Source organism: Antennarius striatus, chromosome 9 (genome assembly GCF_040054535.1).
Source record: "Antennarius striatus isolate MH-2024 chromosome 9, ASM4005453v1, whole genome shotgun sequence".
Classification (NCBI taxonomy): Eukaryota; Metazoa; Chordata; class Actinopteri; order Lophiiformes; family Antennariidae; genus Antennarius; species Antennarius striatus.
The window spans coordinates 23576667-23603272 of record NC_090784.1 but is presented as its reverse complement, the minus strand read 5'-3'; the positions used below and the strand labels follow the sequence as shown (position 1 = coordinate 23603272).

Below are 26606 nucleotides of genomic sequence, written 5' to 3'. Positions count from 1 at the left end.
ACAGTAATGTCATTACTACTGTAGATACTACAGTAATGTCATTACTACTGTTAATACTACAGTAATGTCATTACTACTGTAGATACTACAGTAATGTCATTACTACTGTAAATACTACAGTAATGTCATTACTACTGTTAATACTACAGTAATGTCATTACTACTGTAAATACTACAGTAATGTCATTACTACTGTAAATACTACAGTAATGTCATTACTACTGTAAATACTACAGTAATGTCAAGTTCTTTTCCCTCAGACTGACCAGAAACAATTCCAGGACATTAAAACAACAGACTAAATAAAACCCAGGTTCAGGTTATTTACAGCTCAGTCGTTCTGATTAAACGTCAGGTGGTTTCATTAGCCTTAACGTCCACCACAAATACTGGACTCTAAAAATCACTAGAAAACCATTAAATCACAGTAAAAACATGTAATCATATTAAAATACGTTCGTATAGTTCCAATATCTACCGTTAGGAATCACTCATGATTCACATGATTGTTTTACTCCAGATGAGTTTACAGTAAGAAAAAAAACTCCAATAAACCCCCCCCCAGTTTTTAAGATCATCATCAAGTCAGGGGCACTGCTGATGATCCACTGTAGCATGTAGCATGTAGCTTAGCTTTAGAGTAAAGGAAGAGGAGGAGGAGGGAGGAGTTATTGTAGTCAGAGTCAGTGTTTGTCATCAGAGATGGTCACCATTACCACTGTCTTCACTAGCTTTGCTTGTAACCATGGAAACGAAACCAAAACACAGAAAGCGTGAGTTTGTTTCTGTTGGGGACGATCATGTGATCATCCTCCAACATAAAAACCCCTCAAAAAACCCAAGAAAGACAAAGAGTGATTTATGTTTCTGGACGTCTGACCTGAAGGGTGAAGAATTATGGGTAAAAAAAGACAAGCGGGACGTGGAGCTCATACAAAACAGTTTATTCGACAGTGTCCAGGTCCAGGTACCAACAGACCCCGTACAAAAGAACAGGAGGAAACAAACGCTACAAACTTCCATCGAACACCAAACGCCTCCGTAAAAATACATTAACACAAAAAGATCGTATGTGTGAAGGGATGGGCGGGGCTTAACGAGTAAATGTGTGTGTCTGTGGACGGGAGGGGGGAAGGGCAGCGGTCGGTGATGCAGCAGTCACATGGGCGGGGCCAAAACAGGAAGAAGTGGACCTCAGAGGTAGCGAAGGGGCGAGCAGAGAGGTAGCAGGAGGAAGAGTTCTAGAAGAGGTAGCTAGCCAGCGGAGGAGGGAGAGGTAGCGGAGATGCTAACAGCGCTAGCGCAGGAGGAAGGGGAGGAGTTAAGACAGGAAGTGAGGAACACTTTGTGTCAGATCGCGAACAGATCCTCCGGGAAACGCCACGCCGTTCCATAAATAACGCGGTTGAACAATCGGACTTTTCTGGTCGCTCTGGTTGAGCTCATGTCACGTGACTCTTTAACGCCGTCTCATTGGCTGAGCCGTGTTTTTTACCAAAGAGCAGTTTCTGGCGCGGGGATGAAGGTATTGCTTCGTTTCCGGTGGCGACGGGGGGGTGATTGGCGCGTGGGTTAGCGAGGTAGGCGGCGGGAAGCGTTAGCGGGATGGAGGGGGCGGGGCTTATTCGCTGCGGGATCAGCACCTAAAAAATAACAAACAGGAGCCGCGTCAATAAGTGTGTGTGTGTGTGTGTGTGTGTGTGTGTGTGTGTGTGCTGGGTCTGGTCAGCCTCCAGTGTTAGCCTCAAGTTAGCTTAGCATTTCTGAGTGTGTGTGTGATGACAGAAAGCGATGGCGTGTTTTCCTTCCTCTTACGTAATTAACGTTAAAATCTCAGGCAGTGGACTCTGTTGCCCGGGGCGACGGCAGCTTCAGACACACACACACACACACACACACACACACACACGCACACACACACACACACACACTCGAAGCCTCAGGCCATCCTGCTGAAACACTCCAGAGCACCAAATGTTTGTTAATCCGCCGCTAAAAATAGTCCCGTACAAACACACACTTCACTCCGGCGGCGACCAGCTGTTTCTGTTGCCGTCGACGACCGACATAGAAACGCAACGACTGGAGGGGGGGGGGGGACGCCGTGGGACGCCTCACACGTTCACACAGACAGAACTACAGTGTGGTTTAAAGAGGAGCGAGAGGTAGATACTCCACTAGACAGGAGCGCGAGCAGGCTGGGTCCCCTCAGAGTGTGTGTGTGTGTGTGTGTGTGTGTGTGTGTGTGTGTCACAGCTCGTGGAGCCTACGCTCACACCCCTTCAGACGCTCCAGTCTCACTAGCTCCCCCTAGCGTCGGAGAAGAGGCGTCAGACGAGGGGGGAGGAGCCTCCAGGAGAGAAAGGGGAGGAGCCTCTAGGGTAGGGGGAGGGGCTACAGTGTTGATCAGAACAGTATCGGAGGGGGGGGTGACAGAGAGACGCTGGAGTCGTTCCCTCCAGAAGAAAACAGTGTTTATTACTAGACGACCCTCGCCGCTGTGCCCTGAGAGGTGTGTGTGTGTGTGTGTGTGTGTGTGTGTGTGTGTGTGTGTGTGTGTGTGTGTGTGTCCGTGAGTTATGTTTCTGGTACGTTTGGGTATCTAGGGGGGGGGGGGGGATACCGAGCAAGTAGCAAAAGACATCAAAAAGCAGACGGAGGTTCAAGAGACAGTTTTCCGTGTGTGTGCTTTTGTGTGTGTGTGTGTGTGTGTGTGTTGGGGGGCGGGGCTTAGTTGTCAGGCACTCGAGCGCTGGGGGGCACAGGAGGACCCACAGGGACTGGAGGCACCGCTTCAGGCTGTGCTGGTAGTGGTCCGGGGTCTGGAAGGAGGACAGGAGACGGTTTGAGAGCATCCTGTGGGGGCGGGGCTAAGGGGAGGGGCGGGATTAATGAGAGGGGCGGGGTCTGGACCATCACAAACACAACGTCTTTCACTCACACATGCCGTTGGGGGCTCCAGGGTGGCGTGGGGGCATCATGGGGGGCATCCCGCCGGTTGGGGGCCCTGCGGAGGGGGGGCCGGGCATCATTCGCCCGGGCATCGGCTGACCCGGCCCCATCGGTCCTGAGGGGGGGAGGAGAGAGAGAAACATTTGAAATGGTGTCTGAACCGGCCTGGGGGGATCTGTGTTCTGCCCCTCACCTGTCTGCCCCGGGTGGTGGGGGGCCATGGGGTGGTGCCCCATCGGGGGGTATCCAGGGTGCATGGCGCCGCCGTGCGGCGGCCCCCCGTGGTGGGGCACTGGCGCTCCGTGGTGCGGCTGGTGGCCCCCGGGGTGCATGCCCGGAGGAGGGGCGTGGGGGGCGGAGCCGGGGGCGTGGCCGTGGGCCTGGGCGGCTGCCGCGGCGGCGGCCTGTTGCTCCATCTGCTGCCGCGCCTTCATCTCAGCGTATTTGAGCTGCTCCATGTGGAACGCCTGACGCTCCGTCAGCAGCTGCTGCCGCTGCAGCTCCAGCTGGATCAATACACACCATCAGACCCATCAATACACCATCAGACCCATCAATACACCATCAGACCCATCAATTCACCATCAGACCCATCAATACACACCATCAGACCCATCAATACACCATCAGACCCATCAATACACCATCAGACTGATCAATACACCATCAGACCCATCAATACACCATCAGACTGATCAATACACCATCAGACCCATCAATACACCATCAGACCCATCAATACACCATCAGACTGATCAATACACCATCAGACCCATCAATACACCATCAGACCCATCAATACACCATCAGACTAATCAATACACAATCAGACCCATCAATACACCATCAGACCCATCAATACACCATCAGACTGATCAATACACACGATCACATACAGACTCCGTCCACTGGAGGGCACCAGAGGGGCGTGGTCTTAAAGGAACAGACGTGCAATTTAAGACGCTCTGTTTACGGCTGTGAGGCCACGCCTCCGCGGTGTTGATGCTCGCCGCCATCTCCGGGGAAACGGTGGAGCGACGTTTATAAACAAACAAACAAACAAGCCTGCTGGAGGCTCGTGATTGGCTGATTTCTTTGGAAACGGGTTTCGTTCTATCGATCCTGGATTCTGACAACTGATGAAGGAACACGGCCAACGAGTCTCAGTCTGTTGCCGTGGAAACGAGCGTTCCTATCAATGCCTACTCCTAAAACCCTGTTTCTCTCCGGAGCGTCTGATTGGCCGGCCGGTGGACTCACCGCCTCCTTCTCGCGGTCCATGATGGTCTCCAGCTCCTCGAAGTGCCTCAGCTTGATCTCCAGCTTCTTCATCTGCGTCTCCACCAGCAGCGCCACCAGAGACTTGATCTTCCTCTCCTCCACCGCCGCCAGGTGCTGAGAGATGGACAGGGGGGGGTCAGGGGTCAACTGACTCGCCCGAGGAGGGGGAGGAGCTTCCCGTCTCTCACCTTGGCCTTGGTGGCAGCGGACGCCAGCGCGGCGGCCGCTGCCGTGGCGATGTTCCCCTCCTCAATGTCGTGCTCCAGCTTCTTCCTCTTCTCCTCCCCTCCCTCCTCCGGGGACTTCTCCTCCTTCTCCTTCTCCTGCTCCGAGGACGACGTCTCCATGGCTACGTCCTCCTTGTCTTTGTCGGACGCCGCTTTGGCCTCGCCCCCGCTCCCCTCCTCTCCGTCCTCCTCGCGCTCCGCCCCCTCCAGCCCCTCCTTCTTCACCTTCTCGCCGCCGGCCTCCGTCTTGTCGCCGCTCTTCTCCGCCGACTCGCTGGGCTTCTCCGCCTCGTCCTTCAGCTCCGCCTGGAGGAACAGGAAGCAGGCGTGAAGCTCCGCCCCCTCAAGCTCCTCCCACTCGTCGCACGGGTCACCCGTTAAATGACGACGTCACCTTATCGGCCTGCTGGGAGTCGGAGTCCGTGTCCATCTTCTCCGCCTCAGAGGGTTCTGCAGGTGAAACACGAGACGTGAGAACGGGATTCAAACCGACAACCAATCAACCAATCAGGAGGCTTCAATGTGCTCCGTGTTCCTCCAGGAACCAATCAGGAGACGGTTCATCTGGAATCACACCAACAATACGGAAGTGTTCAACCAGCAGGAGCACACACACACACACACACACACACACACACGCGTGAACACTAAGCATCTGAATATTGATCGTGTGTGTGTGTGTGTGTGTGTGTTGGTTGAGCACTTTGGGAAGGGCGGGGCTTTTAACGCGTTTAAGCTGATCGACCGCAGCTGCGACTCTAGGGGGCAATAATTCAAGGATAACAAGTGTGTGTGTGTGTGTCTGTGTGTGTGTGTGTCTGTGTGTGTGTGTGTGTGTGTCTGTGTGTGTGTGTGTGTGTGTGTGTGTGTGTGTGTCTGTGTGTGTGTCTGTGTGTGTGTGTGTCTGTGTGTGTGTGTCTGTGTGTGTGTCTGTGTGTGTGTGTCTGTGTGTGTGTGTGTGTCTGTGTGTGTGTGTCTGTGTGTGTGCAGAAGAGAGAGATGTTTCAAGAAAGCAAAGAGGGAAACAGATAAACACGTGACAAAGATGACCCAGTTTTGTCCTCCCCCCTCCCCCCCTGCCTCACCCCATCTGCCACAGTTGTGTTAATCCGCCAGTAACACACACACACACACACACACACACACACACACACACACACACACACACACACACACACAGTATTTAAAGCTGAATTGTTTCTGTCCGTCTCTGTAGCGTCCTCTGCTGCCCTCTAGTGGCCATAATAAGAAATGTCATACGTCAAACCAAACCTCAGGACCCCCCCCTTGTGTCGGTTTCGGTTTGTCCCTCCCCCCACCCCCAGTTTGCTCACCGGTCTTCTCGGGCTCCTCGGGGGCGGTGCCGGCGATGCCGCTGCTCTCCAGCCCGAATGCGGGGTCCACCTTCCCAGTGCTCCTCGCCGCCTCCTGCACCTTCTTCACATGCGCCTCCACCAGCTCAGCGGGCACCTCCTCACGCACGCGGGAGAACTCCTCTGCGGGGGGGGAGGAAGGGGGGTTTCACATTTATCATAACGATTGTAACGCACCATTTACGACGGACTGACGCGACTCAAACCGCCGGTTCCCACCTAGCGCCGCCCTGGCGGCGGCGGATGCCACCCGGGGGTCAACCACAGAGGCCAGGAAGGCCACGGTGCTCATCACGGGGTTCCCCGATTGGCTGAAGGGGATTGGCTGGTAGGCCAGGGGCCCCAGGCACGCCTCGCCGCTCTCCAGGTAGGGGTCCTCGATGGGGAGCCGCAGGAAATGCAGGATGCACTCGTCCTGCGTGCGCGAGCCGATGTGCTCCGACACCTTGTTCCAGTCGTCTTTGAACATCTCCAGAGCCTGGGGGGGGGGGGAGTTTAGCGCCATCCAATGGGAGGAGAGCATTCTGTTTGGGGAGGGGGAGGGACTCACCTCCAGCAGCAGCAGCGTCTCCTGCTCCGTCCACTCCCTGGTGGAGGACGCCGCTTTGGCCTGGAGGAAAAAACGTTTTTTGAAACGCCGATGCTAACGCGCTAACAGGTTAACTCGCTAACAGGCTAACCCGGCGCTCACCTTGGGGTTCTTCCTGCTGTAGAGGTCTGTCCGAAGCCCAAAGTTCTGCAAGTCGATGTTCTTGTCCTTGCTTTTGTCTCCGAATCCGGGCATCTGCTGCTGGGGGGGGGGGGGGAATCTGGTGGGGGGGCCGGATCAGATCAGAACATCTGGCGCTAGAACGCGCTAATCCATTGCTCTGATCGGACCGGTCTTACCGGTGGGGGGCGGTGGTTGAGCGGCATGAGTCCAGACGGGGTGTCGGCCAGAACGGTGAAGTGGGGGGTGGGCGGGGGCCCCATGGGTAGGGGCCGGCTGTCGGCGTCCACCTGGTAGTTGACCAGCCCCCACTGCTCCAGGAAGGCGTGGACCCTGCAGACGGACCAGACGCTAGCAATGCTCCGCCCACTAACCCACGGGCAGCCAATGACATCAGAGGTGTGTGTGTGTGTGTGTGTGTGGGGGGGGGGCTCACCTCATGATGGCACAGACGTCCCCCGTCAGGTTCCTGCGACAGGAAGTGGAGGTGAGGTACTCCTGGGGGTTCAGCCGGTACGTGTCGATCATGAAGTTCCGGTAGGCCAGGTATCTGTTAGGGTGGGGAGGGGGGGTAAATGTGTTAGCTTGTGTGTGTGTGTGGGGGTGAACCACAAACGTGTTTACCCCCCCACAAACAGGGGGCGCCACATGACTGGAAAGGAGCTCACATCTCGGGGGTTTTGGATTTGTTCTTCCCGTTGAAGAACTCGGGGAGCGCTCGTCTCTCGATCTCATGGATGCTGACAGGAAAGAAAAGAGACGATTAATTAAAAAACCAAAGTAATAAAAATACGAGCAGTTAATTAAGATGCTAGTTCATGTTATCGGTTAGCCTGTTTAGCATAAAGTGCTAACAGCTGGGCAAAGTCAGAAGAAGGAACAAAAATAAAGGTTTTTCTTTTCTTGGCATCAAACGTAGAAACATCGAGGTTGGAACTGGAACTAAGGAGTTATTATTATTATTAACATTATTATTAATAATAATGTTATTATTAATATTATTATTATGAATATTATAATTATTAATAATAATAACAATAATATTAATATTATTATTATTATTAATAATAATAAAAATAATAATAATAATATTAATATTATTATTAATAATAACAATAATAACAATAATATGAATATTATTATTATTATTAATAATAATAATATTAATATTATTATTATTATGAATATTATTATTATTATTAATAATAATAATAATAATAATATTATTAACTTGACAGAAAACACATGAAACGTGTGCTAAGGGCGGCTAATGAATCAAACAGCTACAGTGATCCTTCGTTTCTCGCGGTTAATGCGTTCCAGGATCTTCCGTGAAAAATGAAATTCCACGATTTTGCCAAACTTTATTTTATTATTTACGGTAATTTAAATGTTTATGAGCCCCCCCCATACTGATATTAAACCACCTTCTATCTGTATTAAAAGAAGTGTGCTGCGTTCCGTGAGTCTCAGAACGCAGCACACTTCCTGATGCTGTCAGCCAATAGCATGCGCGTACGGTATCACGTGACTACCTACTAAAATAACACGATTTAGTGAAAGCCAGAATAAACGAGGGATTACTGCAGTAATGACATTTAAATCACCTCAAATGGAGATTAGAGATTGAAATTTAATAAATAACGACTCACGACCAATTCAACTTATGAACAACCTCTAGGAACCAGTCGTGTTCATATGTTGAGGACTACCTTTACTTGTTCCTTATAGAGCAGAAACTACTACTGGTGTTTGCTGGTTACCAGTTGTAGTCGAACCAGGCGCTGTAACTGGGGATGATGATGTGGTGCGTCTGCTCCGTCACGTTGTCCTCCCCCGCGTCCATCAGCCGGTTGACCTCCGCTTTGCCCTGCTCCTCGTCGTCCTGCGGGAGGACGGAGTGATGAAGACGAGAGCGCTCGAAAAGGAGGCGCCGTTAGCGCTAGCATTAGCAGTAGAGGGCCTCACCTTCCCGCCAGAGAGCACCGAGTCGTTCTCCACGTCATCTGGAACACAGGACAGACAGACAGACGTGGGTCTAGAGGCGTGGCCCTGGACCGGGGGGGGGGGGTGGCTGGAAATGCCGTTAGCTTCCAAACGGACTCATCACGCACAAAACAAAGTGTTTAAGTTAAAGATTCACACCCGGGTCGGACACAGGCCCCCCCACTGGAGGATTCTCACTGTCTCTCTTTGAACTGGCTGTCATGGGAGGAAAGAGACAAAGATAAAAATAGACGTTAAGAATTCCAGCTCCAGTTAATACTGCTGCAGGCGTGAAGGCTTTCACCAGATCGCTAAAACCCACAGCACAGAGGACTGCGTGGGGGTGGGGGGGGTTGTTGTAAAACTGGGACATCCCCGACGGGAGCCGGTCTAAAATCAACGTTCTGATGACAACTGGGTGTTTGAAGGGGATCTTTGAGGACAGTGGAGATAAAAATACATCCTGAAGATGTTTCCTTGCTTTCAAACGTGTGACAGAAACACGGGGGTGTCTGCTTCTCCTGGAGCTTCAGCTTCAGCTTCAGACGGCGGAGACGTTCACCTCCAGGTGGACGACAAACACGACGCTCGTCTCGCATCAAAAAAGTCACAAGATTTTCTTCTCCTTTCACTCCAGTGAGGTTAAAACGTTACCAGGAGGTCCCACACCGAAAAAACGTCTGTAACACCAAATAACTAAAAGCATTTTAATCCATTCCAGCCTCGAAAAAAAGCCCAGAAATTAAGAAAAACATTTTTATCAACCAACACACACCCAGACTTTACCTGTGTATAATTAATTATATATAAGTTACGTAAACAATGATAAAGAATGAAAAGAAAGGCAAAGGTCTCGAGAACACACGAGCTACGTCTTTACTCCACCAACGAGAACGAGATCCGGTCTCACTGATGTCGTATCCATCCGCCAACATGTGGTAAAGAACGAGATCCGGTCTCACTGATGTCGTATCCATCCGCCAACATGTGGTAAAGAACGAGATCCGGTCTCACTGACGTCGTATCCATCCACCAACATGTGGTAAATAACGAGATCCGGTCTCACTGACGTCGTATCCATCCACCAACACGTGGTAAAGAACGAGATCCGGTCTCACTGACGTCGTATCCATCCACCAACACGTGGTAAAGAACGAGATCCGGTCTCACTGACGTCGTATCCATCCACCAACACGTGGTAAAGAACGAGATCCGGTCTCACTGACGTCGTATCCATCCACCAACACGTGGTAAAGAACGAGATCCGGTCTCACTGATGTCGTATCCATCCACCAACACGCGGTAAAGAACGAGATCCGGTCTCACTGATGTCGTATCCATCCACCAACACGTGGTAAAGAACGAGATCCGGTCTCACTGATGTCGTATCCATCCACCAAGTAGTCCTGCTCTAGATTCTCTGTCCTCTGCTCCAAACGGAGTCATGTGAGGAACCTCAGACTGACCCAATTGGTCGGAGCGACCGTGACCGGGCTCTAAAGGCTTGGCTCTGACGTGGGGGGGGGGGGCGTACCGTTCTTGGTCATGCTGCCCTCCTCGATGCTGGCGCCCGCCGAGGAGTCGTCCATGTCCTTGGTGATGTCCTCCTCCGTGTCCTCCTCCTCCCCCCTGTGGCCGCGTCGCTTCCAGTGGAGTCCCGGGTTCCTGCAGGAGACTCAGGCATCAGTTAGAGGGTAGACCCCCCCCCACACCCGGTACACCAGCACCCGGAGTCGTTCTCACCCCTTCTTTCCTCCCTTCTTGCGGGACTCGGCGGGTGTGCTGGGCGGCGAGGGCGAGCGCCTCCTCTTCTTGCCGGCGGCGGTGGCCTTGCGCTCCTTGCGATCGGGCGTACGGGAAGACTGATCAGAAAAAGCCGCAGCGGCGCGGGGGGGGGCGAGGGATGAGGATGAGAGAAAGAGCAGCAGAATGAGAGGATGGAACGGTCGCACACACAAGGAGGGGAAGCAGAGGGAGAAGGACCACAGCGGGGGAGGGGGGATGCCGTGGTGGAGGTGGAGACGACGGCCAGGGTTCCTGTGTCCGCTCAAACCGCGTGGATCTCGTCACGTTACCGGGTCACACAGGAAGGATCCAGAACTTCCATCATTATCTGTCTGTGAGTCACTCTGGACACTTGTGGAGATGCTTGCCTCGGTCACATGACCACCTTCTTAAAGGGGCCACTCTGGCCGCTAACACAGAATACATTAGCGCTAAACTAGCACGACCAGCAAGCAACTAGAACCAATAAAGTTAGACTGCAACACCGACACCCCTAAATTCTAAATGTTACCCTGTTGCATAGGTCAAAGATCAAAGCTAGTGCTCTGACTTACTGTCATAGCTCTAGCTTTGATCTATGGTCTTACACTGTCTTTCTATCTTATCCGGTTCCTGAGTGTACAAAAGTTGAAATTTTGACCTTGACCTAGTTTCCTCAAGGTCAAGGTCATCATCTCATCTTCATTGGTGGACTAACGGACGGATGTGACTATTACATCACCGCTTTGAAGCGGGATGGAACAGGCGTCGTGACGTTACGAAGACGCTGCTAATAAAGTTGATACAAACTGGATTCACCTTTATTACTTTATTTAGAAATGAAGCAGTTTTTCTGCTGGTCGTATCGTTTTATTTACAGTGTCTTCTGCACCATAAGGCGCACCCAAAAGCATTTCATTTTCTCAAAAACCGACGGTTTGTATTTCTTTTGGAATAGGCCATTCATTGAAGGTGCGCTTCATACTACGTAAACTACTGCAGTTTAAATAACCGCCGCCACACTTCTGATTGCAGACGTGAAGCTTGTTGTTGTTTTGTCGCGACTCGTGCACCGATTTGTTCACGTCAGACGTGAAACAAAGCTGCACTGTTTGCACAAAGAGCCAAACTTCAACTGAATAAATTGATGTTCTAGTTTATTCGTAAATAAAATTGAAATCACTAAATTTCCAAACATTTTTTTCCAGAACGTTTAATTCTTCATTCTTGAACATGTTTTAAGTCGTTTTTTGAACAGAAACCCTGAAACCCGTTTGAAGGAGACAAAGAGTGAGGAAAGGTTTGGAAGAGATGCGCGAAAGACGGACCAGATGCAGGACGAAAGAGGACGACACACACACAACCCACAATGCAAAGCGGCATGCGAGAACTCACGACGCGTACCTCCTCCTCCTTGGGGAAGATCCTCTGGCGGAAGTTGACCGGCTTCTTGCCGTCGTCCACCTCGTAGTCTTCCTCGTTCATCCACTCGTTGAAGGCGTCGGTGTCCGAGACCCACTTGGCGTGGACCTGAGGGGGGAGGACAGGAAGTGATGGTGGACGCGCGACACCAGAACCCGAACTCGTTTCGGGTTCATCGTGAACCTCACTGCTCACCTTCCAGGGTCGGTCGGCGCTGGGGGGGTCCTCGATGTCTCCGTCCACCTCGCTGGCCGACACCCAGGTGTCGTAGCTGATGGGAGGGGAGTCAGGGGTGAGCAGCGGTTAGTCTACCGGTAAGACCTCCTTCTAGAAACAGTAAATATACTAATCCCTCGCTTATTCCCACTTCAAGATGCACGGCTTCACTACATCGTAGATTTTTAGTAGGTATCACGTGACACCGTACACGCATGCTATTGGCTGACGGCATCCGTGTGTTAACTGCATTCTGACAGTAGCGGGAGGGATTACTGTTATCTTTTACCCATTTTTCTTACTTGTTTTCTATATAAATATTTTAAAAAATTTAACTTGTTTTTACACTCGGTGTTTAAATGTTCTGTATAAATTAATCTGATTTGACCGTACTGTTCTTTTAACATCGTCTACAGCTTTTGAATCGGGCTGACTTGTCTCTATGCTCCTCCCCCATCAGCCTACTCCTTCCTCCTGATTGGCTCATTCATGTTTACCTATTTTTGCTGATGCTGATGTGTTCTTAAAACCGAACCGACCTGAACTTGACCTACGATCCCTGTCAGGGCGACTGAGCACACATTTAGGTCAGTGTGGTTCTGATTGGGTGTCTGTGGGCGTTAGTGGGCGTGGCCTGCTCTCACCTGTCTGGAGACAGACCCCAGTGGACCAGCACCTGCTTGTCTTTCCTCATGACGGGACGAAGCCACTCCTCTGTAACACACAAACCGGTTCAGACGCGTTCACACCGCTAAAGCCAAGAGGTCGTGACCCCGCCCGGCGCCGGGACCTACCCTCCTCCTGCTGGGGCGGGGTGGGGTAAATGTGGTGGGTGGACTTGGACTTGTCATCAGTGATGGAGCCCTGAGGAGGAACGTACGAGCGGTTAATACGTCGTCTGGTGTTAAAGGTCTTGATGGGGGGGTTGGGGCTCACCTGGTGCCTCTTGATGATGTCTTTGAGCTTACTGGCTTGTTTCTGCTCGATGTCCGGCGACAGGAACACGGTGGGTCGAGTCAAGCAGTTATTCTACAACAAACACTCCAGTCAGAACCAAATGTTTCAACTCGGTGATGCAAAGTTGACAGGAAGAACATCAGCAGAGGTTTTCCTTCAGCTCCTGTGTGGAGACAGGGGTCGTACCTGCACCAAGTTCTTCTCCACGTTCAAGAACATTTCCACATTTCTGTCCATCCTGGACGGGTTCTGCAGGTCAAATCTGCGCCTGAGGGACAGAAGTTTCATCCCATCCAGTCTTAAATCAAAATATTTACCAGATAGTATGAACATTGACATTTACGTCTGAAAAAAGCATCGACTCACCATCCCTGCTCGCTCTTAAACTTATAGACCGACCCCAAGATGTGACAGAGAGCGCCCCCTGCCTTGAAATCCAGGAAACACTTTGCCTGAACAGAACAGAGGGTATTCAGGAAGTGTTCCTGCAGCTTTCAGCGTGTTTTAAATGTGTGTGTGTGTGTGTGTGTGTGTTTGTGAGGCGCGCACGTCGTCCTTACGGGTAGTTTGGTCAGAGCAGGATTGTTGACCCTGCGTCCAAAGGCGTCCTCCTGGAACTGCAGCAGCTGGACCACCAAACCCGCCAAGGACTTGCTGGAGGGGGAATCGTTCTGGACGTACTGGGGGGAGACGAAATAACGTTTGTGAAAACACACGTCAAACCGAAACGTCTGGAGACGCAGAAATGATGTAAAATGAAGACAGGTCGGAATTCTAATGTCACAAAGAAACCATTTTCTTTGGGAACATAATGGAAAACTGCAAGTATTTATATGACAATTCGCAACGGCAACTGTTGAAGGAGTTCATGCAGAGGACTCAGACGCTAAGGGTTCTAAAGTGACTGTATTAACTAACACAATCCCGTTGGGAGTGTTGAAACACAAAATATTTTATCGTTTTTTCTACAGAACTCTGAAGCCAAACCAAAGTAGAGACATGGAAGAAGTGAGAGGGATATACCTGATGAAGATGAAGCAGTGTGAACTCTACCATGAATCATTGCCGCTTTTACCAACACAGATCAATATTTAACTTAACACTTGGAGGACCGTGGAAATCTCAATCATTAATTTTCCAAGAAACTACAGTTGATCTATTAAGCCTGGTATTGTGCAATAAGATAAATTACCTGTTATCATCGTTTAAAACTTTTAACATGGTCATAAATATGGCAGGTGCATCGTCTCTGTCAGCTCTTGTCGAAAAGAAAAAAAACATTCCAGTGAAAAAACACTGAACCCAGTGATGGAAAAATAGGACAAACCAGACTATAAAAGGGAGGAAAGCTGGAACAAGAGGGGATCTATTAATAACCAGGACAATGTGGATGGAAGGAGACCCTCTTCTAGGCTTGGACACGTCCCACAGGACAGAAGCTGGATGTAAACAAACGTTTACAGCCTGCAGAAGCAAAGCTGACCACGTTAGTTCCTTTGTTGTTATTGTGTTCAAAATGACTTCATCTCAAAAACGTCATTTGCACCGTGGTAAACTTTTAACTACGTGTTTACTGGAGTTAATCGTCTCGTTTCTTCTTAATAACAGACTAAAGCTCGGTGAGTTTGCATGAGAGCCATCAGGAGGACCGGTCTTTGTTGGGTCTGGTACCCCGTGTTGACAACACTGAACCCCGCTCAGTTTTCCGAACTTAATTACAATACAATCTAAAAAGCCCCGCAGAGATTTGATGATCAGATCCCGACTGATTTGTAATTTAAAAGACCATAAACTGAGATCGGTTCCATGTTTTAAATGCTAATTTATCCAACAGCAGAATACCCCGTGACTATTAGCTTCATAGCATGTGCAGCCCGACGATGCTAATAATGTAGATTTCACTGCAACCATAGGAATAGATATAAAAAAAACTAATAACACGCTTAACAACAACTAAAATTGGTTGCAATGTCGATCTGTCGCTCGTTTGTCAACATTTCCCACAGATCGTTTATTTTTACACTTTTCTGTTCCTTCTAGCTAGCTAACAGCGGGCTAGCTAAACGACGCTCCATTCGTGTAAATGAAGCTACACGAATGAATGCTCTGTGTCAGTACGAACACGTAATAACTGCTTATAACAGATCTTGCACTAGAAATGTATATTTTTAGCTTAAATTTTAGCCACGGTTACGTTTTAGCTGCAGAAGGTTAGCATGGCTAGCAGAGCCCCATTGTGGCAGCGGGACGTGGGCCGCCGCTAGCTCACCTTCTTGTAGTGCTTCCCGATCCACAGCCGCACCGTCTCCAGCTGGGATATCGTCTCGGAACTTTCCCAGAATTTAGTAGAAGGTCCACCGTCCTTCTTCCGTCCCACCGCGGTTCCGCTGCCGGTCGGGCCGGTGGCCGCTCCGCCCGAGCCCGCTCCGCCTGCCGTTGTCGCCGCCGTCGCCATTGTGTGTTTTGTTCACTGCGTCGTCTTTCTCCTCCGCGGCGTCTCTCACCGTGAGAATTTTCGAATGATATTGCGCAGCCGCAAACTGGAGCTACTCTCCAGGTCTCGCGAGACTAAAATGTAAAAGCGCTCATGGGAAATGTAGGCAACTACTGTCTGGCAGGCCTACGGGTTTCTCTTCGTTCTTGACCTCGACTTCGTCAAAAAAAACAACAACAACATGAAATTTAATTAATCTTAATTTTGTAAATAACATTTTTAAAACCTTCTTTGTTGAAAAAAATATTTTTGACATTACAAATGCTGTATTAAAATAATGTTAACTTTTACAATTATTAATGTATTAATCATTATTGTATTGAAAACTAATTATCATTAAAATAACGCTCTGACCTTTAACAGTGTTTCAGGATAAATGCACACATTTCAGTATGAAAGTCTATCATGCTCAAGGTCTATCAACGTCCATTTAATGCCACTGTATTTGCAACAAAGCATCAGACTACAGTGGAGGCACTTTTCAGAAACTCGTGATAAGGAAATACTGTATATACTATTTAATTGATTATACAGTAGTTTAGACTTGGTAGACGTGTGCAGAACAGTCGAAGTAGACTTAGAACTTTGCATCTGCATGCAAAATAAAGATGTTTCCGTTGAAATGCATGCAGAAATCACAAATATTTGTTATGCTTCAGTTTTATCATTTTCATTTATTTTATTAGCCCTTGTATCTTTGTCCTTGAGAATGAATATGAATATGACACACATTATCTAAAGCAGGAAGTTGTACTTTCGGTGATCCACCCAGCAGCTTATCAGTAATGCTGCTTTATTTCTGACGTTATCCATCCAGGAAGTTCATCTCTATTTGTTTGGGAATTGACTGTAAACATTCAGCAAATGGGAAAACTTTCAGAGGGAGCACACAAAGGGAAAGCCAGACGTGAAAGTGCATATTTGGATTGTAACACCTAATGTCAATATGTGACCTCAACATGTGGTTAAAAGCATCCGATTTACTTCAAATTTGAAGTTAGTGTCATACATTTACTGCGTGACGGCGCTGCATTGTTTACTATTCTTCAAATATGACTTGACCGATCTTTTGTATAATTTTCACACATTTATCAGCTGACAGCAGCTTCTGTGGAGATGAGGCTCCTCTCTGAAGAGGATTTTTCAGACTGTTGTTTGTGGTAAACCATGTAGTTTTGATTTGCTGTTCATAAGGCAACAATCATTTTTTACAACTTGACCAAAATCCACATAACAAGATCTGCTGATCCAGAATATTTGGATTCATTTGGGCTAATAAACAAATAATTATTCCATAATAACTTCAAGAATAATGTCTTAAAAAGTCACTGAAATCAGCCATCATGTCAAACGTTTCTTGGATGTTTATGGAAAAACTCTGAAACTAACAATGATATCAGTGTTTACAGCATCATGACGAGACACCGACCGCTGACATGAGCTTTATCTGCTGTAAATACATGGGAAAATGTTAAATCAGTCCTTGGTAAATGATCAGTCAAATGATCAACAGCATGTGCCCTGATAAGACTCGAAGGTAAATATCCGAGTCTCGGTATAACACAGTAAAAACTGCGACTCGTCTTCCTCTGATTGTATTTTTCAGTCGAGGTACGTGGTTGTGTTTGTTCTTTTTACAATTCCTAAATACGTATTTTCAATATTACTGGACTGAGATGCACTGCACTCCACCTCATACCAGGTAAGTTTGCTGAAATAGGCTCCAGCAACCCCCGTGACCCCCGAAAGTGGAGGAAGCGTTACAGAAAGTGAATGACTGAATAAATATATACAAGTTTGGTCTCGTCTCATAGCGATGTTTAACGCACACTGGACGTTCTGGTTGTTGTTGTGAGATTCCGTTGCTGAGTCTTTTTTCCATCTCAGCCAGAACAATGACAGTCAGCTCAGTCCTGCTCCTGCCGTCCCTTCTGTGGATGTGTTCAGCTTACAGCTACGGTACGTACGATTTGAAATGAGAGCTGAAATGTTTCTCCATACGTTCCTTTATTCCTTTGAACGCCTCTTCATTCGTAGAAAATGTGGCATTGCGGGGAACGGCGACACAGTCGACCGTTTCCAGTGGGGGCATCGCTAGCAATGCAATTGATGGAAATCGGAACCCCCTCTACCATGACATGTCATGCACCCACACCAATGCACAGACCAATCCCTGGTGGAGGGTGGACCTGTTGGAGCCCTACGTTGTTACTTCCATCGCCATCACCAACAGACAAGAAGGTGCAGAGAGGATCAACGGGGCAGAAGTTTACGTTGGGAAGGGAAAAGACAATTTTTTCTCAAACGCAATGTAAGTACACAACATCCATTCATCTGTCTGACGACCCATCTGTGTGCAGGGGGTTGAGTCTGTGGGGGTAAAAATACTTTTGTCTGGAACAGGGGTGTCAAAGTCTAATAGGAGGAGGGACACGAAAACAAATCTGCTACAAGCCGAGGGCCAGACTGGTTCAATGTTTATTAAAGCATTCAAATGAACAGAGCCTATTGAACCAAGAGCTAACACACTGTATATTATTTAATAATTACATAAACAAAGCAATATTTTCTTATGGCTCTATCAGTAACTTCAAGGGGAAACCTTTGGCAAACAGCCAAAGGCCAGGCAAACAGCAAAAAAGTAAATGTCCTTTAAAAACAAAATATGTTCCTTAATATCAAGATAAAGGCATAAATAAAATTGCATGCATTATAAACTGCATGCATTCTATTTGTCATGAGGTTTCATGTCCTCCTTCAACATCTGTCCTGAGCTCCTTCTCAAGTTCTATCAGTCCGTAGTCTCCAGTGTGCTGTCATACGCCATTGTGTGTTGGGGTGGGGGGGCCAGGAAAAGAGATATGGACCGTCTGAACAGACTCATCCACAGAGCGGGCTCAGTGGTCGGGCTGAGCCTGGACTCTGTGGAGACGCTTCTGGAGAGCAGGACCATGTCTAAAGTTAAGGCTATCATTAACAACACCAGGCACCCCCTGCACACCACCTTCTCCCAGCAGAGAAGCACCTTCAGCAGCAGACTGCTGTCACACAGCGCCTCCACAGAGAGGCTGAGGTCCTCCTTCGTGCCCCGTGCCATCAGGGGGTACAACGACTCTCTCAGGAGGAGCGGGGGGAGGTGGCGAGGTCAGCACGGGGTTGAATGGATTTACTTTAATTTTATACTGTTTATATTTTAATTTTATATTGTTTATATTTTAGTAATAGTTTAGTATATGTCCTGTTAATGCTGCATGTGTCTGTTAGTGTAGTGTATGTCTTGTGGTGTGTCCTGTTTTGTTTTTTCCTGGTGTTTGGCTGAGTAGTGGATATGTGCAATTTCCTCCGGGATTAATAAAGTATCTATCTATCTATCTATCTATCTATCTATCTATCTATCTATCTATCTATCTATCTATCTATCTATCTATCTATCTATCTATCTATCTATCTATCTATCTATCTATCTATCTATCTATCTATCTATCTATCTATCTATCTATCTATCTATCTATCTATCTACCTATCTATCTATCTAGAGATGTGTACATAAGAAGGTATAAAAGCTAGTGCTTTGATCTATGGTCTTACTCACACTGGCCTTCTCTTCGTCTCTGTATCTTATCCGATTCCTGAGTGTACAAAAGTTGAAATTTGACCTTGACCTAGTTTTCTCAAGGTCAAGGTCAAGGTGAGTAATGTGCTTTTTGTTTCATCTTTCTATCTGAACGGTTACATTTGGTGGACTAACTAACAAACGGACGGATGATAGGACGGACAAAGACAATTACAATACATCACCGCTTCGCGGGATGTAACAATAAAGAGATAGCGCAAGTCAGATAATTCAAAAAGCAGGTAGTCCTCAACCTACAGACACAGCTGATTCTGAGTTTTTCACAAGTTGAATTGTTTGTAAGTCATAAGTTGTTACATTTCAAACTATAACCTCCATTTGAGGTACTTTAAATGTCATTCCTACTCTAAATACTAAAGTACTGTTCCCTAAGACTGAAACAGTTGTGGCAGAAAGGAAAACTACAGGAGTCAGAAATGGCAGTGCGCGATTGTTCGTATCTCAGAGCATTCGTGTCTTGAGCGCCACCTGATTCTAATTTTTTCGGACAAGCGTCCCAATGTTGGTGTCTTTTGTGATGCCCTACCACTTTTTCTGCTCTCCCTACCTTTTAGGGTTGCTAGGATTTCCAGAATACCAGGAGGCCAGACTTTAGAACTGACTTTTACCAAACACGTGGAGGGTCGGTATGTGACCGTGGTCATACCTGGGCCAAATAGGATCCTCACGCTCTGCGAAGTTGAAGTCTACGGGTACCGTGCCCCAACTGGTGGGAATCCGAGCTCTTACAAGTCAGGTTTAGCTATCCCAAACAACGGCTGCTGAAGAACGTAATCGATGATGACAGACTGTGCTGATGTTTGTCGCTGCGTCTTTGCGCAGGAGAGAACCTGGCGCTCCAAGGGAAAGCCACCCAGTCTTCCACGAATTCCATAGGCTTGGCATACAACGCCATAGACGGGAACCGTGCCAGCGCCTGGAGCCAGGGCTCTTGTATTTATACAACTGCAGACTTCAATGCATGGTGGCGACTGGACCTGGGTAAAACCCATAAAGTGTTTACGGTCAACGTTACCAGCGACACAGAGTCTTATTTGCGACTCAATGGAGCTGAGATCCGCATTGGAGACTCCCTTGACAACAACGGCAGTAACAATCCTAAGTACGGAAAAGACAATCCGACATCTTTCTTGTGGACTTCATGTCTACGTCCCACCAGTCAGTGAGCTCACAAAGGCTTTTCTGTCCCAGGTGTGCTGTGATCTCCGGCCTCACCGGAGGTTTCACCGGAACCTTCCAGTGCCACGGCATGGACGGCCGCTACGTGAACATAGTCAGGCCTGGAAAAACGCAGAGCCTGGTGCTGTGTGAGGTAGAGGTGTACGGCGCCAGGCTGGATTAGTTCTGACCAGTTTCTGGATCATCTTGTACAGGCTAATGGTAGGCTCTACCTCTAGAGGGCAGAAGAACTCCAATGAAGACAGGGTAGGTAGTCTGCCAGATGAGTGCAAACCAAATGTGGAGCTTTGGTTGTTGATTCCAACAATATTACCTTAATTTAATAAAGAATTGTTAATTAGTGCTTGGATACACTTGAAGTTCTGTTTGAAAGAGCATAAAAATCATAATTTTTTTGGACATATTATATCCGTCTCATTCAAGATGTGATTTTCTATTCACTTTGTAATTTTTTATTGGTTTCTTTGGCCGTATTGTGTGAAATAAAAATATTTTTTCAATATCCAATCAGAACTATGTGTGGCTGGAAATGTCTTCTTTGATGGAATAAAAAGAAACCAATGAGAATCATCAGTTTTCAAGGTGTTGTTTCTTTGTCTCACTATGTGCTTGTTGCTGCTGACATTTTTGAATTTTAGTCAAAACTTAACAAGGACATCAACAAAGTAAACGCAATCCTCCAGTTGTCAGTCACTAAAAACCTTTTTTAATGCTATTAAATGTCTCAATAGTCACGGCTGGAGATGTGATGAAATAGGATTTGGCTGTTTGGATGTTGCGTCAGGAACACAGAGAACTAACCGAAAATTTGAAACGATGACACATGTTGTGCAATAAAATCAGACGACTCAGCATTTTCATCTATGTTGATATTTTTTTAATTGCTCTTCTGCATGTTTGGGAACTTTGCGGGAAGAAGGTCAAAGATAGAATCAAGGTCTACCATTCATGTTCATGTAGGTCAAAAAACCACCGAAGATCTACAAGCATTCTGATCGATTGTAACTTTGATGTCTGATCACTTTTAATCAATCTATTCAGTCAAATGTTTGCTCCTGTCCACATTTTCTAAGTAGCAGAAGTCATGGAGGTCGTCCAGTGACATCACTCAACACTCCCAAACAGGAAGTACCAACAAGAACTTCTTCAAATATCAGCAGTAAAGTTCTCTTTGTTCACAAAAACCCTTCGACGCTTTGATGTCAGATTTAAACGTTAAACATCAGAAACGGAGCCTCTGAGCGTTGTTTCCCTCTCACCGCTGATGGAGGTGCTTTCCTGCAGTCAGAATCCATGATTCACGTTCCCAGACTGCTGCTAAACGTGGAAGAGAGACTTTATTTCATGTTTTCATCGTTCGTTTGTTGACGGTTGGAACTTTGGGCGACTTCTCGGTTTTAACTGGAATCAACTCTGACCCTGGGTTCACCAGTAGAGGAGGGAAACACGAGCATGGGACTCAACCAGTGTGACGCCATTGGACGATGAGGAGGATGAATATGATCTGCTCGCTGCTGATTGGCTCCACTGACGCGTGATGAAGGAAAGAGACGCTTATAAAGAGGACGGAGGACAGTTGGGATATTTTTCTCTTTCGTCGACTCATCAGACTCCAGGAGGAAGTCTTCTGCTAGCTCGGGGTCTCCAGGTAACGGCCAGAATTCAACACGCTCAAACGCAGTCGGTCAAACTCCACGTCAGTTTGAAACTTGATTTGTTTGTTTGTGTTTATGACTTGAAAACCTTGTGATCAAAATGTGCGGACAGCTGGGTTTCTTGATGTTCCTGAATTAAACCTGATCAAACTCATCGATACGTCACCATGAAGCAGATTGATTGGTTCTCAGATTAAACTAAGAAGGTTTTTCATCTAAACTGAGCTTTTATTGCGACTCCTTCAATCATGAGTTGATTTTAACAGAAATAGAGACTAAAAGAAGCCATTTGTAACGTGTCTGACAGAAACATGACGGTCAGGGTTTTGCTCGTGCTGCTCCTCCTGGGGACGAGCTCAGCCACCAATCATCGTAAGTATGACCAGAGAGCACGTGTGACATCATCATCAAGGGACGCCATGTGATGCACTCTTAATCCTCCTGTCTTCTCGTCCACAGCGAACGTGGCCTTGAGGGGAAAAGCAGCGCAGTCAAATTCTGAACATGCCCTCGGATACGCCTGCAACGCCATCGACGGAAACCGCGACACCAAGTTCCTGTCGGGAAGCTGTGCCGTCTCCGCTGAAACAAGGAACCCGTGGTGGAGGGTGGACCTGCTGGACAGGTACATCGTCACCTCCGTCAGCATCACCAACAGAGGAGACTGCTGCGCCGAAAGACTCAACGAACTGAAGATCTACATCGGCAACTCCAAGGAAAACAACGGCTTAAACAACCCCAAGTTAGTTCAAGACATCCGTCTGTGTTGTTTTTACCTTTTTGTCCTGCAGATCTTCTGTCTTGCGTCTAGAGTCATTGTAGAGTCTTTTTCTCTATTAGGGTTGCTACGATCTCAACAATCGGTTTGGGTTCGACACACTTTGAGAACTTCACGAACCGCGTGGAGGGACGATACGTGACTCTGTTTCTAACCGGGGCGAAAAAGATCCTCACGATGTGCGAAGTGGAAGTCTACGGATACCGAGCGCCGACCGGTGAGCAACCGAGGTGATGGGAATCAATGTGAACCAGATGCAGCAGAATCTGGATTTGCGTCTTTAAACGGTAGAACAAGAAAGATGAGTCAGGGTCAAAGTCACAGCCTAAAGCTCCGCAGGGTTCCTTCCAGTGGTTATAAACAGTCCTTTCTCTCATATCCCTGTGTCAGAATAGAGAGAATGCGACAGCCGCGACTTCTTGAGTCTGTCTCACTCAACGTTTTTAGATTCTATGTTCTTCATAGTTGTTTCTTTACAGCTGTGTTTGAAGCAATTTTGCAATATTACTATCACAGGATGACGCAAAAACAATTAGAGCAGAACCTCGAGATACAAGTTGGATCTGTTCTGTGACTGAACTGGTAAGTCAAACATTTAAAATAACTAAAATCTTTTTAATTTGTTTAAGCCTTGAAAAAAAGTCTCTAACCCCCTAAATTATAATAAAATTATATTTTTATCAACCAATGGACATGCCGACTTTACCTGTGTATAAATAATTGTATATAAGTTATGTAAACAATGATAAAGAATGAAAAGAATCGCAAAAATCACAAGAACACACGAGCTACGTCTTTACTCCACCAACGACGAGATCCAGTCTCACTGATGTTGTATCCATCCACCAACACGTGGTAAAGAACGAGATCCGGTCTCACTGATGTTGTATCCATCCACCAACACGTGGTAAAGAACGTGATCCGGTCTCACTGATGTTGTATCCATCCACCAACAAGTGGTGGTGTTGTGAAGCATGACTCGTATCTCTGTGGCTCGTACACTGAACAAAATTACGGACAGAGCAATGACTCTTATCTCAAATCACTTCTCTACTGCATATGTTCGTCTCCTGTGAGGAGGAAAGCTTACTTTAATCCCATGTAATAAAACCCACAATGTACGATGACCTGAGAAGCTGTGACGTTCTTGCAGGTGAGAATCTGGCCCTCCAGGGAAAAGCCTGTCAGTCGTCGTTTCGGGAACACGGCTTTGCGTACAACGCCATTGATGGGAATCCTAACAGCAGGTGGAAAGACGGATCCTGCAGTCACACTAACAACGACATCAGCCCCTGGTGGCGGCTGGATCTACGCAAAACGCATAAAGTTTTCTCCGTCAACGTCACCAACGTGGATGTTAATCCAGAACGCCTGCAGGGAGCGGAGATCCGGATCGGAGATTCCCTGGAAAACAACGGCAACGACAACCCCAGGTATCTGACGTGGAACGTCTGTGAACTGATTATGCTACCAGCCCAGCGCTAAACTGAGGAACAAGTTAGCAACTGTAGCCTAGCAGTTAGCAGCTATTTTAACAGAGTTCCTGAGGAGGTGGTGGAGACCAAAACAGATTTTCACAGCTTCAACAGAATTGTGACTGAATAAATAAATAACAGTTGTTAGCATGTTTACTACAATAAGTTCATAATATGATCGTGTCCAAGCTGATATCTGTTGTTTTCTCTAATAAGTCTAAAGGTAAAAGAACGTTCTTAGCATTAGCAGGAAAAGCTAACTTCAATGTTGCGACTTCTGCAGCCAACAGTGATTGTTGTGTATTTTAAATTGTGTCTCTTTTTACGTTGGCTGTTTTGGAATAATTAATGATTCTGTATTTTCTATTTTATGTTTTTTAGATTTATAAATAGTAGTTTTTCATGCTTCAGTATTTTATTCAACAGGTGTGGCGTGATCACCAACATCGCGGCGGGAGGCGTGTCTGAATTCCAGTGTAACGGGATGGACGGTCGCTACGTGAACGTGGTCATCCCAGACAGAGAGGAGTTCCTGACTCTGTGTGAGGTGGAGGTGTTCGGTTCAGTCCTGGATTAGACCTGACAACCTTCAACATGTTGCTATGACGATAAAAACCCCTACCAAATACAATCAACAACATGAACTGCGGCGGCTTTTCCTAAAGAACTTCCTGGTGAATTCACCTCCTGGTTTTCAGGGGATTCCAGCCAACATGCCGTCAATGCTACGGACATGATGCGCTGATGCTAATTCTGTCTGAAACTGCTAACTCTTAGCGTCCTGTAACCGCATGCTACGTGATAGCGCTTTCTGTCAACAATACTGAAATAAAATATAACTTTTTCTGTTTTATTTTGTTGTCAGTCTTTGTACAGAAAGCACTGGAGTGATTTTAATGAGATGTAAGTTTGAAATGACGAGTTTTATCCTATAGAAACCATTTTGAAAGACGACTCCAGTCCAATGATTAAATAATCTACCAACATATAATATGAATGATAATTACATATAATGATAAGTAGAGCCAGTTCATATCCATAGGACACCTGGAGTGGATTAAACATGCTCTCAAACTGAACATCCCAGGATATCTGAGGCTAGCTCGTCTGGATCACAACATTTTTCATTATTGTTACTGAAATACAAAAAGCCTCTCAGTGCTGATCCGAACACAAAGCCACCAGTGGGAACCAGCTAACACCTGGCATCTTAGTTTGAAGAACAGCAACTTGTAGCATAGAGGAGACATCAGCTGTGAATGTGTTAGCATCAGAGGGAACATTCTGTTAGCGTTAGCCAGATGTCAGACGTCCTCTCTGATTGAACTATTCTATAAATCTGTTCTGGTGATCGGTACTGACATAAACAGCCATTCGTGGGGCTGTCATGTGAATCCAGGGAGAAGACCTGTGTGAGCAAGACCATAGATCAAAGCTAATGCTTTGATCTTGTGCCTAGACATATGGCCTTCTGCATAGGTCTAGGCACTAGTCCATAGGTCAGGGTAAGTCGTGGGATGTTGCACTCTCCAACTACCTTTGTGCTAGTTTTATGTTTGGAATGTTTCCCACATATTTTACAACTGTAAGGCTTCTCCCCTGTGTGGATTTTCCTGTGCCGAAACAAGCTTGATTTCCCTGAGAAATCTTTCCCACATGTTTCACAAATGTGAGGTTTCTCACCTGTGTGGATTCCCTTGTAAATAGTCAAATGATCATTCAGTTGGAAATGTTTGCCACAACCATAAGGCTTCTCTCCTGTGTGGATTCTCATGTGGCGACCCCAGTTACTAAATGTTGTTAAACTATTCTTACATATTGTACAAACATGTGATTTCTTAGTGATGTTACCTGTTCTCTGGGATTGAAGCTGAGACTCAACCTCAGAATCTTTTCTTCTTGTTTCTCCTCTCTCCTCATGGCTGATGGATACATGAGAGCTGTTAGAGATCAGCAGGTCAATGTTTGCTGCTCCCACCACAGAGCTGATAACCGGCAGGTTGTCAACAGACTCTGTCTGTGCTGCACCATCTTCAGCTTTCATGTACAGAGTCTGATCTTCACTGTGGTCATTTTCCTCATGAGTAGGAGTCAATGTGACAGCATCAGTCTCCTGCTTCAGGACAAGCGGCTCTCCCTCCTGACTGCTGTGGAGTTCCTCTGGTTCCTCTTTCAGGTGAAGAACCTCTGTTTCCTCTTTCAGGTGTAGAACCTCTGGTTCCTCTTTCAGGTGTAGAACCTCTGGTTCCTCTTTCAGGTGGAGAACCTCTGGTTCCTCTCTCAGGTGGAGAACCTCTGGTTCCTCTTTCAGGTGTAGAACCTCTGGTTCCTCTTTCAGGTGTAGAACCTCTGGTTCCTCTTTCGGGTGTAGAACCTCTGGTTCCTCTTTCGGGTGTAGAACCTCTGGTTCCTCTTTCAGGTGTAGAACCTCTGGGTCCTTTTGCTTTATACTGGACTTGACCTTCTGGTTCCAGAGCTGCTGGCCAGCAGGAACCTCCACCCTC

At 47.2% G+C, this 26606-nt stretch overlaps 2 protein-coding genes across 2 annotated transcripts; one reads left to right on the top strand and one right to left on the bottom strand.

Annotated features, from left to right (window-relative positions):
- Positions 1-929: 929 nt before the first annotated feature.
- On the bottom strand, positions 930-15392 carry smarcc1a (SWI/SNF related, matrix associated, actin dependent regulator of chromatin, subfamily c, member 1a). Its single transcript, XM_068323246.1, has 27 exons — positions 15157-15392; positions 13448-13567; positions 13254-13339; positions 13074-13155; positions 12867-12959; positions 12725-12794; positions 12575-12644; positions 11910-11985; positions 11697-11822; positions 10272-10390; positions 10063-10193; positions 8688-8744; positions 8511-8548; positions 8306-8427; positions 7211-7282; positions 6979-7092; positions 6720-6875; positions 6525-6633; positions 6384-6443; positions 6053-6311; positions 5795-5956; positions 4855-4910; positions 4422-4766; positions 4213-4347; positions 3146-3458; positions 2942-3067; positions 930-2822 (listed from the first exon to the last, which is right to left on the bottom strand). Exons 1-27 carry the CDS (start codon positions 15340-15342, stop codon positions 2731-2733), a joined length of 3375 nt encoding a protein of 1124 aa, XP_068179347.1. The 5' UTR covers positions 15343-15392; the 3' UTR covers positions 930-2730.
- A 1633-nt stretch (positions 15393-17025) lies between these two features.
- On the top strand, positions 17026-24679 carry LOC137601507 (uncharacterized). The gene is made up of 11 exons (XM_068323709.1): positions 17026-17083; positions 17269-17340; positions 17419-17692; positions 19570-19724; positions 19838-20117; positions 20207-20347; positions 22157-22221; positions 22309-22591; positions 22690-22844; positions 23781-24060; positions 24529-24679. Exons 2-11 carry the CDS (start codon positions 17277-17279, stop codon positions 24677-24679), a joined length of 1848 nt encoding a protein of 615 aa, XP_068179810.1. The 5' UTR covers positions 17026-17083; positions 17269-17276.
- The last annotated feature ends 1927 nt before the right edge of the window (positions 24680-26606 follow it).